This window comes from Ursus arctos, unplaced genomic scaffold (assembly GCF_023065955.2).
Source record: "Ursus arctos isolate Adak ecotype North America unplaced genomic scaffold, UrsArc2.0 scaffold_4, whole genome shotgun sequence".
NCBI classification, from domain to species: domain Eukaryota; kingdom Metazoa; phylum Chordata; class Mammalia; order Carnivora; family Ursidae; genus Ursus; species Ursus arctos.
The window spans coordinates 57588678-57602534 of NW_026623056.1; the positions used below are offsets into that span (position 1 = coordinate 57588678).

Sequence of the window (13857 nt, forward strand, 5' to 3'; positions counted from 1 at the left end):
TTTGAAGGGGGCATTATTCTACTACCACAATTAGTAGTAGATTTCGATACAGTTTTTCATCAGGCCTGTAACCTGGGACTGTTTAATAAATCACTGAAACTAGCAAGGCTTCTTCCATGTTCACAATGGCCATTTGTGGAGGATTCATCTTCATTCACTTAAGTAATTGCCTACGAAGAGAATTTCTGTTGTTATTTCAAACATTTCACGTGGCTATTCTAGTGCCTTGGAATCTAAAGGGCGATGTGGTATTTATGTCAGACAAGCACTCAGGGGGGGTGGAGAGCGGGACATCTGGTGCAGATTCCTCCTAGCTGAAGTGTGTTTTCTCTGGGGATAATCAACTACCATTTAATTGTTTTGCTTCCTTTTTTGGGAACGTGTGATCATCCTGTGATGTCCTAAGTCTCCAAGCATCTCATTTGACCTGCTGATACACATGTGACAAAATATCTATATATGACCACATTGACATGGTAAAGCTTTTCCATTTTGGTCCAGATGGATTCATTACATCTGTTATCAGTTAAGCAGTGGAACGACTGTGATGGAAAGCAAACATGTTCTGATGCACTTAACGTGTAAAGTAGACACCTATACTCTGGAAGGCTGTTGATCAATAAATGAGCTAGACTGTCTTCAAAACAACACTCAAGTACAACTGTTTGACTTTCCACACCAGGTTGGGCTGTGGCTGAATGAAGAACACCAGCCTTGATCTTTGCTTTGCACTTGTAAAAGAGACTATTTGCAGGGAGCCAAATATAGTAACAGAGGATTTATTATCTTGCCAAAAAATACAAAATCTGTTCCCCTTTAAACGTGACACTCTATCCTTTTCTTGTGGATCTTGCTCAAAGGAAAATAGAGCTTTAAACTACCCCATTCCTTCTGCTGGAAGTGCCCTCATTTTTTTTCAAATGGGCTATGTGTGGTTTTGTGTTTTATATTTCCTGAAGAAAATGGCTATATGAGAAATCCAACCAGTATTAAGCACTTTTCTCACCAAAACAAAAAACAAAAAAACAAAACCAAAAAAACCCTGAAAGACAAAACATTTCTAAATCAAAGATGAGAATCAAGAGCAATTAAGAAAATCACATTTTGGTGGCTTCAAAACCAAGTATCACTGGGTGATGGTCTATGTTTCATTTTGTATTGAGCCAAAAAAATAATTTTTAAAAAATTGTCTTCAACCAATCAGGTGCTTTCTTTGCCTTAGAACATGAGTGTTTTGCTCTGAATGTTGTCTGATGAGTAGATGAACTAGTCTAGATTATAACGTTGGTAATGACAGTTAACTCTTCTGCTTGGTTTATGATGTATATACAGAATTTTGAAAACAGTTTTGCAAACATCACCAAGAAAATAAGCTTTCCAGTGACAGCTTTACCAGACATCTTCGTGTGGGATTTTAAAACAAACACAAGGCTGTTTGGAAATACTTGGTATATGTAAATATGCAAAATATGCTGAACAGTGCTAACAGCTGTAGGGTGTACTCCCTCATCCTTGAGCAGAATATTTTGGTGGCAGTGGTGGTTGTTTTTTCCATCTTTGCTTCTCATCTCCCTCACCGCCCCCACCCCCGTCTCCACCCACTCACCCATCCACAGACAAAAGCACATACTTAACACCGTTCCCCCCTATTTCCAGGCTGTTTCCAAGAGAATCATTTCAGCAGATTCCCCCTGGAAAAGGTGGGTGGTGCCTTGAAGGACTGAGCTGCACGATGTCATAAAGGCTGAGCTTCTCGAACTTGCTTGCACTTGCTCTGACACCAGCCTCGCACAAACCCCAGACACTCCGCAGGCCACATTCCATTAAGGCTTGTCATTGCAAGTGGGGGGGGGGGGGTGTCTGCTTGAGCGTGGCCTTCCTGCTATGATGTTCCCAAAGAACACAGAGTAATCATTTTCAATGTGTGCTATCAGGTTCTGTAACATCAAGGCACTCATTCATTTATAAAAATAAGCATATGCCTTTCTGCTTACAGCCTGCAAAAGGAAGGGCGGACTCAAGTTAAAAATGAGAGTCTCTTCTTACGGCCTTTTGACAGGTTTGGAGATGAGAAGGTGACAAATGTGAAGTGAGAAACCCTGGGACCTAGGACCGGATCCACTCATAATTTGTTGATATCATTTAGTCAGTTTCCTTACCGTAGCATAAAGATCAAATGAAATAAATGTAAACTGCTTTGAGAAAACTACAAGTACTGTATGGATACAAAGAGAAGGAACTGATATTTATGAAAACTCCTCTGTATATCATGAGCATTGCACGAAGTTATATTAAGGAATTCTCACAAATAGCAATATGTAGACACATTATTTGAGAGGCAGCAATATAAAAACCACGGTGGTTTCATGTTTAGTGATGCTACCGAGAAGCCGGATGTCCTTGGACCATTTCCTCAGCTTCTTTACATATCAGTGTGTTCACCTGTCAAATGAAGATATTAAAAGTAACTACTCCAAACAGTTGTTACAGGAATTAAATAACGTATATAAATCATCTACCACTAAGTAAATATTACGGTTTTTCTTCTTCTTAACCTTATTTTTTAGTAATTTAAGGAATTTAGGAAATCAGTTAAGCCCTTGCCCGAGGGCACGTGACTACAAGTGACAGAGATGGGATTCAAACCCAGATTTAACCAAAAAAAGAATCTTAGACCACCAGACTACCCTCTAAAGTTTTTGCTGTTGTCACATCTGAAGGTATTTGCTGTGAGCATATTTTAATAATTTCTTAGCCAACTGGAATAATTCCCATTTTCTTCTTCCTCCAAATCCTATGAAAATGGAGCCATACAAATCTCTCTGCTCCTGGAATCCCAGAACTTAATGTGTGTGTGTGTGTGTGTGTGTGTGTGTGTGTGTGACATTTTTTTTTCTTTTTTCTTTTTGCCATCTAGTTTTTCTACAGGGTCATCCATATATGCTAATAACATTCATACAAGCAAAATGAAATAATGATTCCAATCCCTGGGGGCCATGGTCTTGAAGTCGTATGGGTGTTAAATTCTTTAGCCTAGACAGTTAACGGTGAATCTAGTGTCTGCATCAACCATCTGAGATAGGCCAAACTACCTTCCTATTAGGCAGTGCCCAATCATAACAAGTCTTAAAAAAAACCAGCCTTTTCAAGGAAATATTCGTAGGTGCAACTACTGCTTCTTGCTCTCTGCTGTACATTTGGGCCTGTGAAGCTTCTGAGCTTGTCTGATTCCTGGCCCCATGCTGATGCCCTGAGACTTATCAATAAAATTCAACTGCTTTGATGTTGATCTTTTTCTTGTACTTCCCAGAAGAAGTTTTTACCTGTTTTGACTTCTTTGGTTGCTCATAATAGAGTCTTTCCTGCCCCAGCCCTGCTGAATTCTAGCTCCTGGAGTGAGCCAGGGTCCAGCTATCCTAAAGCAGAGAAGATTAACTTTGGCAAGTTGGTAACCCAAGGGCTGATCTAGGATCTGAAACCTATAAAAATTGTGCAGAGGGGAGCTTTTTAAGAAGATACAAAAGCATACTAAATTATGAAAGTGAGTATTTATAGAGTATATATGAGAAATCACAACAAATTTTGAAAAGTTGTTGAACACTATACCACAGATTTCAGAAAAATCATGTAAATTTGTATTCATTACTGCTTAAGCTATATGTATAACATAACACACTACTCTCCCAACAACTAGCACATTTATCTTAGTTTTGTCTTTAGTACATCTCAAACATGTTTCTTTTCTTTCTCATATTTGGTGGTGGAACAGGTAGGTTCTGTTCATAGAGTAATATGTTCTCAGCCCCTCTTGAAACAGCATAGGGGTTGCAGTATTCCTAGATGCCATTTGTTCACTAGGACATGATTACTTAATTATATAGGGAGGTGTTTGAGAGTTATATCTCGAGGTGTTGGGTTAGTAATATATCCCACTAAATCTAAATCCAAACTATATGCATCTGGTATATAGTTTGATCCTTACCACCCCACAAAGGGAAGTGTGGTAGAGGGGACATCTGTGTGAAAGAGAGAGTGTTTTTGTATGATTGTAGTTAAAGTAGCTTATCTTTTAAAATTTGGAAAAACTTATATCAAGATGAATGCTAGGATTCATCTCAAAGCTTTGGAAGGTGGCCTATGTAAATAAGGGGCCCAGAAACCTTATCCTCATGAGCTTAGGGCAAGTCATGCCTATTAAATGTGTCTCCCATGGTAAAAAGGAAGTCCTACTTACAAGAGCATTGATATGTGGCTTCACATTTTTAATTTTCTGGTTCCTCTCTGTTACAGTACATTAAACTACAAATCCAAAATCCAAAGATGATAAGAGTCCCATACTAAATAACCAAGATTTAAAAAGGATTCAGTTTGAGAGAGGGAGACAGAAGAAAGAGCTGCATTTTTTTCGAAGGAATTCAACATAGACAAACAAGGAGAAAATAATTTGTGAGATGACTGACCTGAAGAATTTATATGCAAATAACCTGACGCTGAGAACAGTAAGGAATGAGTTACCTCCTGGAAAAAACAGTCTTCTTTTTCTTAAGGATAAAAAAAGGACTATATAGATGTTTGCGACTATTCACGACCATGAACCAGAACTATATAACATGTTCAAAAAAATGAAGTCTTACTGTATAATGAAGCAAAGGACGCTTTCTTAGATCATCTGAAAAGAAAAGGATTTCTAACCTAGTTCTGTCATTAACAACCCATGTGCTTCTAGAAAAATCACTAAATGTCCTTGGTGTGTGTTCTCATCTGTAAAATAATGACATTAAAATTAGACAATCTTTAAGGCTGCTTCTAGTTCTAAAAGTTCTGTGATTCTACATGTATTTTCTTTAAATAAAACACATTAACCTCTTTAGACATCAGAATTAAAATTTTCCTGGAGCTAAAATAATCTGGAAAGAATAACCTAATTGGAAAAGATTATTTGACAACTTCTTCAGATGTCAATGTAAGTCTGAGCTATAAAAAAATTCAATCATGACAATGTTGTACAGAGTGGAACAAAGAAAAATTCCAAAGAATCTCTTTGTAACAAATGCCATTGGTATTTATATAATCTGAAGTTAAAAAAAAAAAAAGTGCGGCACAATTCCCTTAGAAATTAGACATTCTGGAATTTGTATTTCTTACACAGTTTATCCCCCAAGGAGCCAATATTCAAACCTGTGTATAATTTAGACTTTTTTGCTCATCCCATGTGTTCCACGTGCTGGTTTGAATTAGTCAGTTGTGGAAAGTAGAAATGTACAAATCAAAAAAAAATTCTCACAGCATTCTTATTACTAATTATGTCCAACACAGTAGACAGTTACAGACATATATCATTAAAGACATAAGTTATCTAGCCTTACCCCCTACTCACTTAGCTCTGACTGGTTTGAAAAACAAACTTGTGATGTTAGTCTAGCTTAATTTTAACAAACCGTGTTGGCTTCTATGATTTCCACTGGAAAACTAATAATTGAATATATTTCAATATCAATAAACATTTGTTGACTAAGTCTCCTTGTGTCCAAATTTCATGTAATTACCTACAGCCATTCACACTTCATCAGGAAGAACAATTTATCACCATAATCTGAAATCATTTACCATCTCCTCATGATGCCATATCTCATGTCAGAGAAAATTAGTTAAATGGACACAGTCCCTGTGCCCTAAGAATATTTTCAACCTCTTTGGTCTGAAAGCACCATTTGTTTGGATCTCAATTACATTGTGTTCTATCAATAATGATTTTGCCAAATTGATCCTATTTTATTTCCTTCGTTTCTATAAGTAAATGTCTGTTTATCCTCAATTTCTTCCCCCTAGTAAATATCCTAATGCATCATTGGTCAGTTTTCACCCTCCTAATAGCTTTATTATAGGTAGATTGCTCACGTGGAGCCTGATGCCCTCCTCACTGGGCAGTGGCTTTTGCCCTGTGTGGCCAGAGCAGTGAGTCTATTCCGAGGTACAAAGAAGAATAGTTTCTCCTCTTGGGCAAACCACTCAGTTCTAGAAAGGGCAACCACATTTGTTTTTTTGCGTGTCTGTTTGCTCTCAGATCTCTTCCTAGACCTTTTGATTGTCCACTCAGTATCACAAGAGTATTGACCCCTGATGCTGGTCAGGGATTAAAACATGGAACCAGGAGGTAGGGAGAAGCCAGGATATTTTGCCGCCTCCTGCCCTATATGCAATTTGGACAGCATCTCTGGCAGCAGCTGTATCTCCAGCAATGACTATGGCTCCTCTATGGCCTCAGCTCCTGCCACCCTCCCAGCTCCTGCCAGGTACCCTGGCCCCAGGCTCCCTTAATATTGCTTCTCCTTTTTGCCTCTACATGTGGGAGTGACTTCCTGGTATTGCTTTTCTCTGGTTTGCTTCACCATCTCCTTAGCTCTTCTATTACTGTGTAACCATGTTCCTTAGTTGACTTTGCTATTTTAAGTACTCAGAGTGGTTTTTATTTACCTAACTGGAATGTGGCAGGAACACTTTCAACTATACGGAATGGTCCCAGGAAACAAATTCTCAAGAAAGTTTCGTAGCACAGAGTTTACATGTTAGAGCATGTAAGAGCACGTTAGAGCATAGGAATGACCCCTATGCAGGCAGAAAGAAGGATTTTAGTAATCAATGAAACGCAGTGGCATCAAAAAACCCCTGAAGTCTCAGGAGTCTAAGAAATGAAGTCTGCTGAACTTGGCCGCTATGGCAGTGACAGTGGTTGCAAGTATTGCAAAGGTTAGGACAGTACTTGAGACTACATTGAAGGGCTTCCAAAGGAACGAAAAAAGGAAAGAAAGAGAAAGGAAGGAAGGGAAAACAACTCAAGATCTTGAGCTGTTAGATCAAAACACAAGTAGAAAACCAGAAACTTCCTGACAGCTTTAAATGAATGTTTTTATTCAATATAGACAGAAGGGGAAGCATGGCTGATGATCAGCTCTAAAATCTAATGATATAGTTTGGAGAATTATGAAGCAGAATGGTCAGACAACTTTGACAAGTGTGTTCCATTAACCGTAGGGGATTTAGTGGGGAAGGAATGATTCCCTTAGATGTCAGCAGAAACATTTAGGTGTTCTCAGATGAAGCTGGAAATTATGGCCCCCCATAATTAAATAAATTCCATAACAGAATCCCAAAATTCATTTGCTACTTTAAACAACTCCCTTTCTCTTTCTGTGGATACTAGCCTTCTTGCATGATCTACTCATATCACACCTCACTGCCTCTACACACAAAACTGAGCCAGATTCCAATCAGATCCAGGGGAGAATCCCTAGGTATCTTGGGAGAAGAGAGTCTACACCTCACAAGGATTGGAAAGAATTAGCTCATGTTTACCGTTTGGAAACTGAGAAGAATGCACATGACCAGATCCTGAACACGTTGGACCAAGAAGATGGAAGGCTGGCTAGACCTGTTGGATCTCGGATTGAATATGCTAACTTGATTGGCAGGAAATGGCCTAACGATTTGTTTGGTTGACTGACTAAGGCATGGATGCCACAAGGGGTTAGGTTTAATGAGGTCAAGATGCCAGAACTCCCCTGCAATTATTGAAAGGAAAGAATCCAACAGAATTACAAATTTGATAATGTTAGAACAAAATTACTACATGCAACTTAACTTTCTCTCCTTCTGACAATGTTGCCTAAAAGTTACAGAAAACACTCTTATCCCTGGGGCATTGAGAAATGTGTTATGAGAGAAAGAGCAGAATCCTTGAAAACTTGGTGCTGGCTGTCATCCGTAGATTGGGGATGATGGTGGGAGTTGCCACCCTTGACGTCATCTACACGATTTTAATGGCAATCGTGGGATCCCAGAGCAACAGAGGCCAGGTGGCAGTAGTAACCATCAGAGATAAGGGCAGCTCGATTACCGTAACTGGCTGCAGGGATGAACCGCCATTCGGAGTGTTTAAACCGCTAGGGATCTGGGGCATGGCTAATAGATTACAGAGTCCCAAGAACAAAATAAATAATCATAAAATACAACCTGATCTATATTACGGGAAATTTGTAGAGCAGAAATCTTATGTGAGTCACCGCCTCAAGTCATGGCCTCTTACCCAATTCCTCCACTCAAGCTAGTCTGTAAACGTGAACTTCTTGATTGAAGGAAAGACCAGGTCCCCCTTGAGAATGGCCTTGCAACACTGTCATGTGAACAGACTTTAAACATCTCTCTAAGCACCCCTGATACAGTATATAGCTATTTTTCCTGTTACTCTGCACTAGAGAAAGGGAAAAATCCCAGACACGGACCCTGAGTTGACCCTAATCCCTGTAGACCTGAAATGCCACTATGGTTCACTGAAGCTTACCGATGTTGGCTGGTGAATGGTTTTGGCCCCAGTCTATCTCAAAGTGGGCCTATGGAATCCATGGGTCCATCCTTTGGTTATTGTCCCAGGTCCTGATCACATACTTGGGTAAAGTAGATGCAGGGAATGACAGAATCCCTGCAGTGGCCATTAGGATAAGAAGGGCCACATGTTAGTTGCTGGAAGTGTCCATCTGTACTTCAACGGTAAAACAGAAGCAAAACCCTCACTCTGGAGGAACTATATATGTCAGCTTTGTCTCCAAAGAATTAACGGATGAAGGAATAGCAATTCCCAGGACCCCCACATTTAACTCATCCACAAAAAACAGGAGGGGCCTTGGAGCACGGCTAGAGACTGTCATCAATGTCTATCAGGTGATGGCTCCAATTATAACTATTCTCCCAGGTGTGTACCCTGAGTACGAGAAATCAAAGCAGTCTTTGGAACTCAATACACAATTATTGATCTGACTGGCAAAGAGCTTTTGTTCTCTCTTCTCCATAATAATTAGCAAGGATTAAGAGAATTTTACCCGTCAGGGACATCAGTATACTGAATGTATAAATATATGATACAAGGTACAGACACTGCTGTATCTTAGGGCTTTTTAATTTTCCTGGTTTCTGTGTAATAAAGTCCTCAAGACCTTGGTCAGGATATTCCTTGGCACATTCCGCTAGTCCATGACATTGATGCCGATTGAGTCTGGTAAGGAAGGAGTAGCAAGAATAACCTAAAAACCTAGGAAGTTATTTGTGTATAGGGAGCAGAAATAAAATAAGTGAAAATCCCATCTTCTGCCTTGTCAGCAACCTTTCTAAAAGCATGTGGGAAAACTCTCTCTAAGGTGAAAGGCAGGTTGCTGTAACCTGTACAGTGTATCTCTCAAAAGAAGAAATTATTTTGGGGGAGCTAAATTTATTTTCATAAAAATAGATACATATTTCACAAGTGGCCGTATCCTAGCTGTGCACCTCGCTTCTTCCTCCAGCACTGACATCTATACAATGACAGAGTGCCTCACGCTCTTAGTATCCCACCGCTCATGGCTTCCAACTGAGAAACCCATTTCACAGCCAGAGAAGAGGGCAGTCCACACCATCAAATGCACTTAACTCATTCTGATCTGGTAGATTAGTGCAGTGGCTAACGGTTCCATTTGGGGTCACCTGGACAACATGTTCTGAGGTTGGTTTTGCTGTCTTACAAAGTTTGCTGAACTTGCTTTGAAACTGTAACTAATGGTCTGGTGCGATCATTTCCACAATCAGAAGACAATTCGTGTGGGAACTGAGGGAAGTAGGAGTAATCCTCTCACGGGTACATTTATATACCCGATGAGAAACAAATCTAGATGGACCGGAGAGGCTCCTTTTCTCTCCCTTTTTTGGTGTCTTAGCAGAGAGCTGGCTCAGGAGGAGTAAGAGCCTACAGAGAAACGAGAAGGGCTTTAATTTATGTATGCATCCTGGGCATGCAAGACTTGCTCAGGGTACACAGTCTGCGGCCCTGAGGCGTTTTAATGCACCTCTGTAACGTTGTACTTGGGCCCAGAGATAACATGATATATTTCTCCTTTCTTAGTCTCATTAGGTTTTTCCTATCTCTTCCTAGGCTCACCTATAAATGTGCAATGCAGTGTGGACTTGGGCTCATTTGCTGTCTGGGCGTGATCTCGGTTGCTCTTCCAGCCTTCTATCCTGGCAGGTCCCCTTTGGGGGAAGAGTAATCATCTCTACCTAAGCTGTGGAGTTCAGGAGAATATATATGCTTCTCTAATGATACACACACACACACACAGAAATCCTTCTCTAATAAACTGTATACACTATAAGCACACGTGTTCCTCATGGTGCATATTTGTGACTCCTTTGCAACAAACAAACCACTTTGCATGTTTTGCTTTACTTTCCTGCAGATTCGAGTGCTGCTTTGCTGTGATCTCAGTCCCTAATGAAGAAATAGTTTTACCAAAGGACACAATAGTTGTTTTATTAAACGGGGAGTGGAGACGAACACCTGGCTATTTTGAGCTCCTCATGGTACTGAAGCAATGGGTATGGAGGAAGGCTATAAAACCAAGGGGGGAAATAGATTGCTAATAATTTGTCGTAAGGAGAAATATGTATGGAATTCAGGGGATCCTTAGGATATATCTTATTACTTCTATATTTCATAGTAAGATCAATGAAAGATAACATAAAACCTATAAAGGCAGGGCCCAGAAACTCAGACCCTTCAGAAACGTAGGTTTGATCACCTCAGCCTGACCATCTGCAGTACGGGCTAAGGGCAAGAGTAACATAGTTATAAGGGTCAAATAACACAGCTCTCGAGCACCAAAGACACGGTAACTTTAGTGCTTGTTATGCGGGGTGTCCGTGGAGTTACAACTACTCCTGCTCTTTGTTGGTTCTTGAGCTCAGTTCCCAGGAGAGAAATGATTCAGACATGAGTTCATCTCACAGGACGCTCAGGATCTGTAAAATAGGAAAGAATACTTAATTTTCTGCTTTCTTATCTGTCAGGCTTGAGAAGGTCAAGGCGGTCACTTTGGCCCAGTCCTTGAAGCTGCTGCATTTTTTGTGCACCATGTAAGAGGTCTTAAGATCTTAGCACTTTTGTTACTACCACCCTGAATGAATTGGTCCTGCATAGAAAGCTCACTTCTTCTCCTGATTTTCTGGATACCAAATAATTAGCTATGTAGATCTGACTCCATTTCATGATTTTGACCCAGCACACGTCATTTTTCCCTATTATAACTTGATTTTTTTTTTTTAATTAGGATTTGTCCTCCTCATTTAGGCAATACCTTTCTTGTCTCTCTGGACCAGATTCCCCTACCAACACTTGTCCCATGAGCAGGACTTGAACATACATGAAATTCTCATTTTATTCCCTCAAATAATTTCACACGTCATTTAAAGCAAACAGACATCTTGAATCCAGGTAAGATATAGCTTTTTAGTATATATGCACCCAGTTTAAAGCAGACATATTCTTATTTTCATGTATGTCTTATCTTACTATCTTATTGTTAGTTTTTTAAGGACAGAGCCATATATAATTGCATTTTAAGATCTTTGTGTATTGAACATTTTGCCTTCATGACTTTCTAGCTGTGCATGTTCAATACATTTCTCCTAATTAATAAGGAATTTATGTCTCACATTTTGGAGACCCTAAAATGTTATGCACATGTAAGCTATTAGTTTTTCTGCAGGTAGCATCTTCAAATTGTCCACCAGTTAATGAAGCTACCCTGTCTAGAGCTAACCACCTACACTGCTTACACAAATCATCTTAGCTTTTGATTTCTGACTTTAAAATCTGACTTCTTGCTAGTTTTTTTCCTAACTTACAGAACCTAACTTACAGTCACAGATATTTTATATATGGAAACTCTTTATGGGTCTTTTCTTCTTTTTTTAAAAAAGATTTTATTTATTTATTTGAGAGAGAGAGAGAGAGAGAACAATCAGAGGGAGGGGCAGAGGGAGAGGGACAAGGAAACAGCCTGATGTGGGCGGGGCTCAATCACAGGACCCTGATGCTTAACCAACTGAGCCACCCAGGTACCCCACAGGTCTTCTCTGAAAATAATTTTTGTGTGGGAAATTTTTTTTTAAGATTTTATTTATTTATTTGAGAGAGAGCAAGCAAGAGTGCACAAGCAGGGGGAGCAGCAGAGGGAGAGGGAGAAGCAGGCTCCCTGCTCAGCAGGGAGCCTGATGCGGGACTCGATCCCAGGACCCTGGGATCATGACCTGAGCCGAAGGCAGATGCTTAACCAACTGAGCCACCCAGGTGCCCCATGTGTGGGAGATTTTATAAAAGGAACATTTCACCTTTTTAAATCGAACACTTCTTGATTGCAAATGACCTTTCCAGAGTCATTATTAATATAGGTAATTTTTTTAAAACAACCAGTTGTGAGCAGCTGGATTATTAAAAGCAAGGTTAAGTTACTTAGAATGCTTTTAAAAAAAAATCTAGCATGACTATTATTGGAAATATAGATAAGCATTACAAGTTCTAGAAAGTATAAGGGATTAATGTATTTCTGGATTTTTTTCCCCCTTAGGTCTGATGTACTTAAAAATTTTAAAGAAATCTACTTTTTGGAGTTTAAAATGATTTATACTTTTGAAGAGAACATATGAGGCTCCCCTGGTTTGAGATATTAAACATTATAAAGAGTTTGCCAGTGGTCTAGCATTCTAATGTGTCCCAGTTGTAGTTCTTTATATCACTAGTATGAGAGTTATAGAAATTGTTCTGCTGGTACTAGAACAGCTCTTTAAGTTTCATCAGGGGTGACTGAAACTATTGTTTCTAATTCATTCTAGAACCATTGCGATATCTAAACATTCTAATAACTGAAGGATACTGTTCTTCAGCTTCTGACACAATCTCAACTCTGCAATGATATGTGAGTAACAGTGGAAATGGTATTTCAACTTTCTGAAACTAAATTTATGAATTTGTACAGATAAAAGGGTTTATCTTAAATATTAAAATGTGCTTGTAATTAAAAATGCCAAACCCATTTAATACATGTTAGTCTCCCTAAAATTAATTGAACCTACTGTAAAGAGTTTCAGAATAAGTTTTATTTGAAATGAAGAGTATACAGATTCCTTGAACATCAAACATTAAACACAAATCTGTAAGCAAGCACAATGTTAAAAACACTCTTTTCAACCTGAGTGATCTCATTATTTTGTCTTCTCAGTACATATTATGTAGATAATTCATTATATTTTACTTAATGTAACACTCAAATGTCTTTCCAGGCTTATTTTACATTTAAATATGCTTAAATGCACACAACTGGGGTGCGTGGGTGGCACAGTCAGTTGAGCCATCGACTCTTGGTTTTGGCTCAGGTCATGATCTCCGGGTCCTGAGATTGAGCCCCGTTTGGGCTCCAGGCTCAGCACAGAGTCTTCTTGACATTCTCTCTCCCTCTCCCTCTGCCCTTTCCACTTGTGCTCTCTCTCTAGCTCTCTAAAATAAATTAAAAAATCTTTTTTAAAAAATAAATAAAAAGCATACAATTAAGCCCAAGTCTATAGAATTTTTACTGACAATTAGTAGGTGACATTGTTGATTTCATCCTTCCTCTTCCCAGAGAGAAGCTCTTCTCCAAGAAAATATAGTTCAGTGCCTTAGTAAGTATTCACACTGCACCTGTTGAAAGCCAGTGAGAAGCCCTGTTCTCTCCTGTATCTACTGTGCTATTCATTTCCCATCATATACATCCTTACAGTCTTAATTATATTTTCACATGCATTGGCCTTGATTCCCCAAGATTATTTCCCTAGAGAAGAACATGCTTCTTTCCATAAGGGATTGTGTCTCTTATTGGTAAGCTCTACAGCGCTGGACACAAAGCAAGTGTTTTAAAATATTGCTTTGATATGTTACAAATGAGATTTCTTCTATTTCAGAGATTTTTCTTTAGAGAGGAATGAAAATATTACAAAAACTTGACTTATTCAAGAAGAATG

General features: G+C 39.1%; 1 protein-coding gene across 2 annotated transcripts in view; it reads left to right on the forward strand.

Moving 5' to 3' along the window:
• VGLL3 (vestigial like family member 3) overlaps window positions 1-5515 on the forward strand; it is a 55576-nt gene extending 50061 nt beyond the window's left edge. For both annotated transcript variants that reach the window (XM_026490106.4, XM_048214931.2), the window contains exon 4: window positions 4291-5515. In XM_026490106.4, coding sequence (XP_026345891.2) covers window positions 4291-4298 — 8 coding nt within the window. In that variant the 3' untranslated portion in view covers window positions 4299-5515. The remainder of the gene's footprint in view (window positions 1-4290) is intronic.
• The last annotated feature ends 8342 nt before the right edge of the window (window positions 5516-13857 follow it).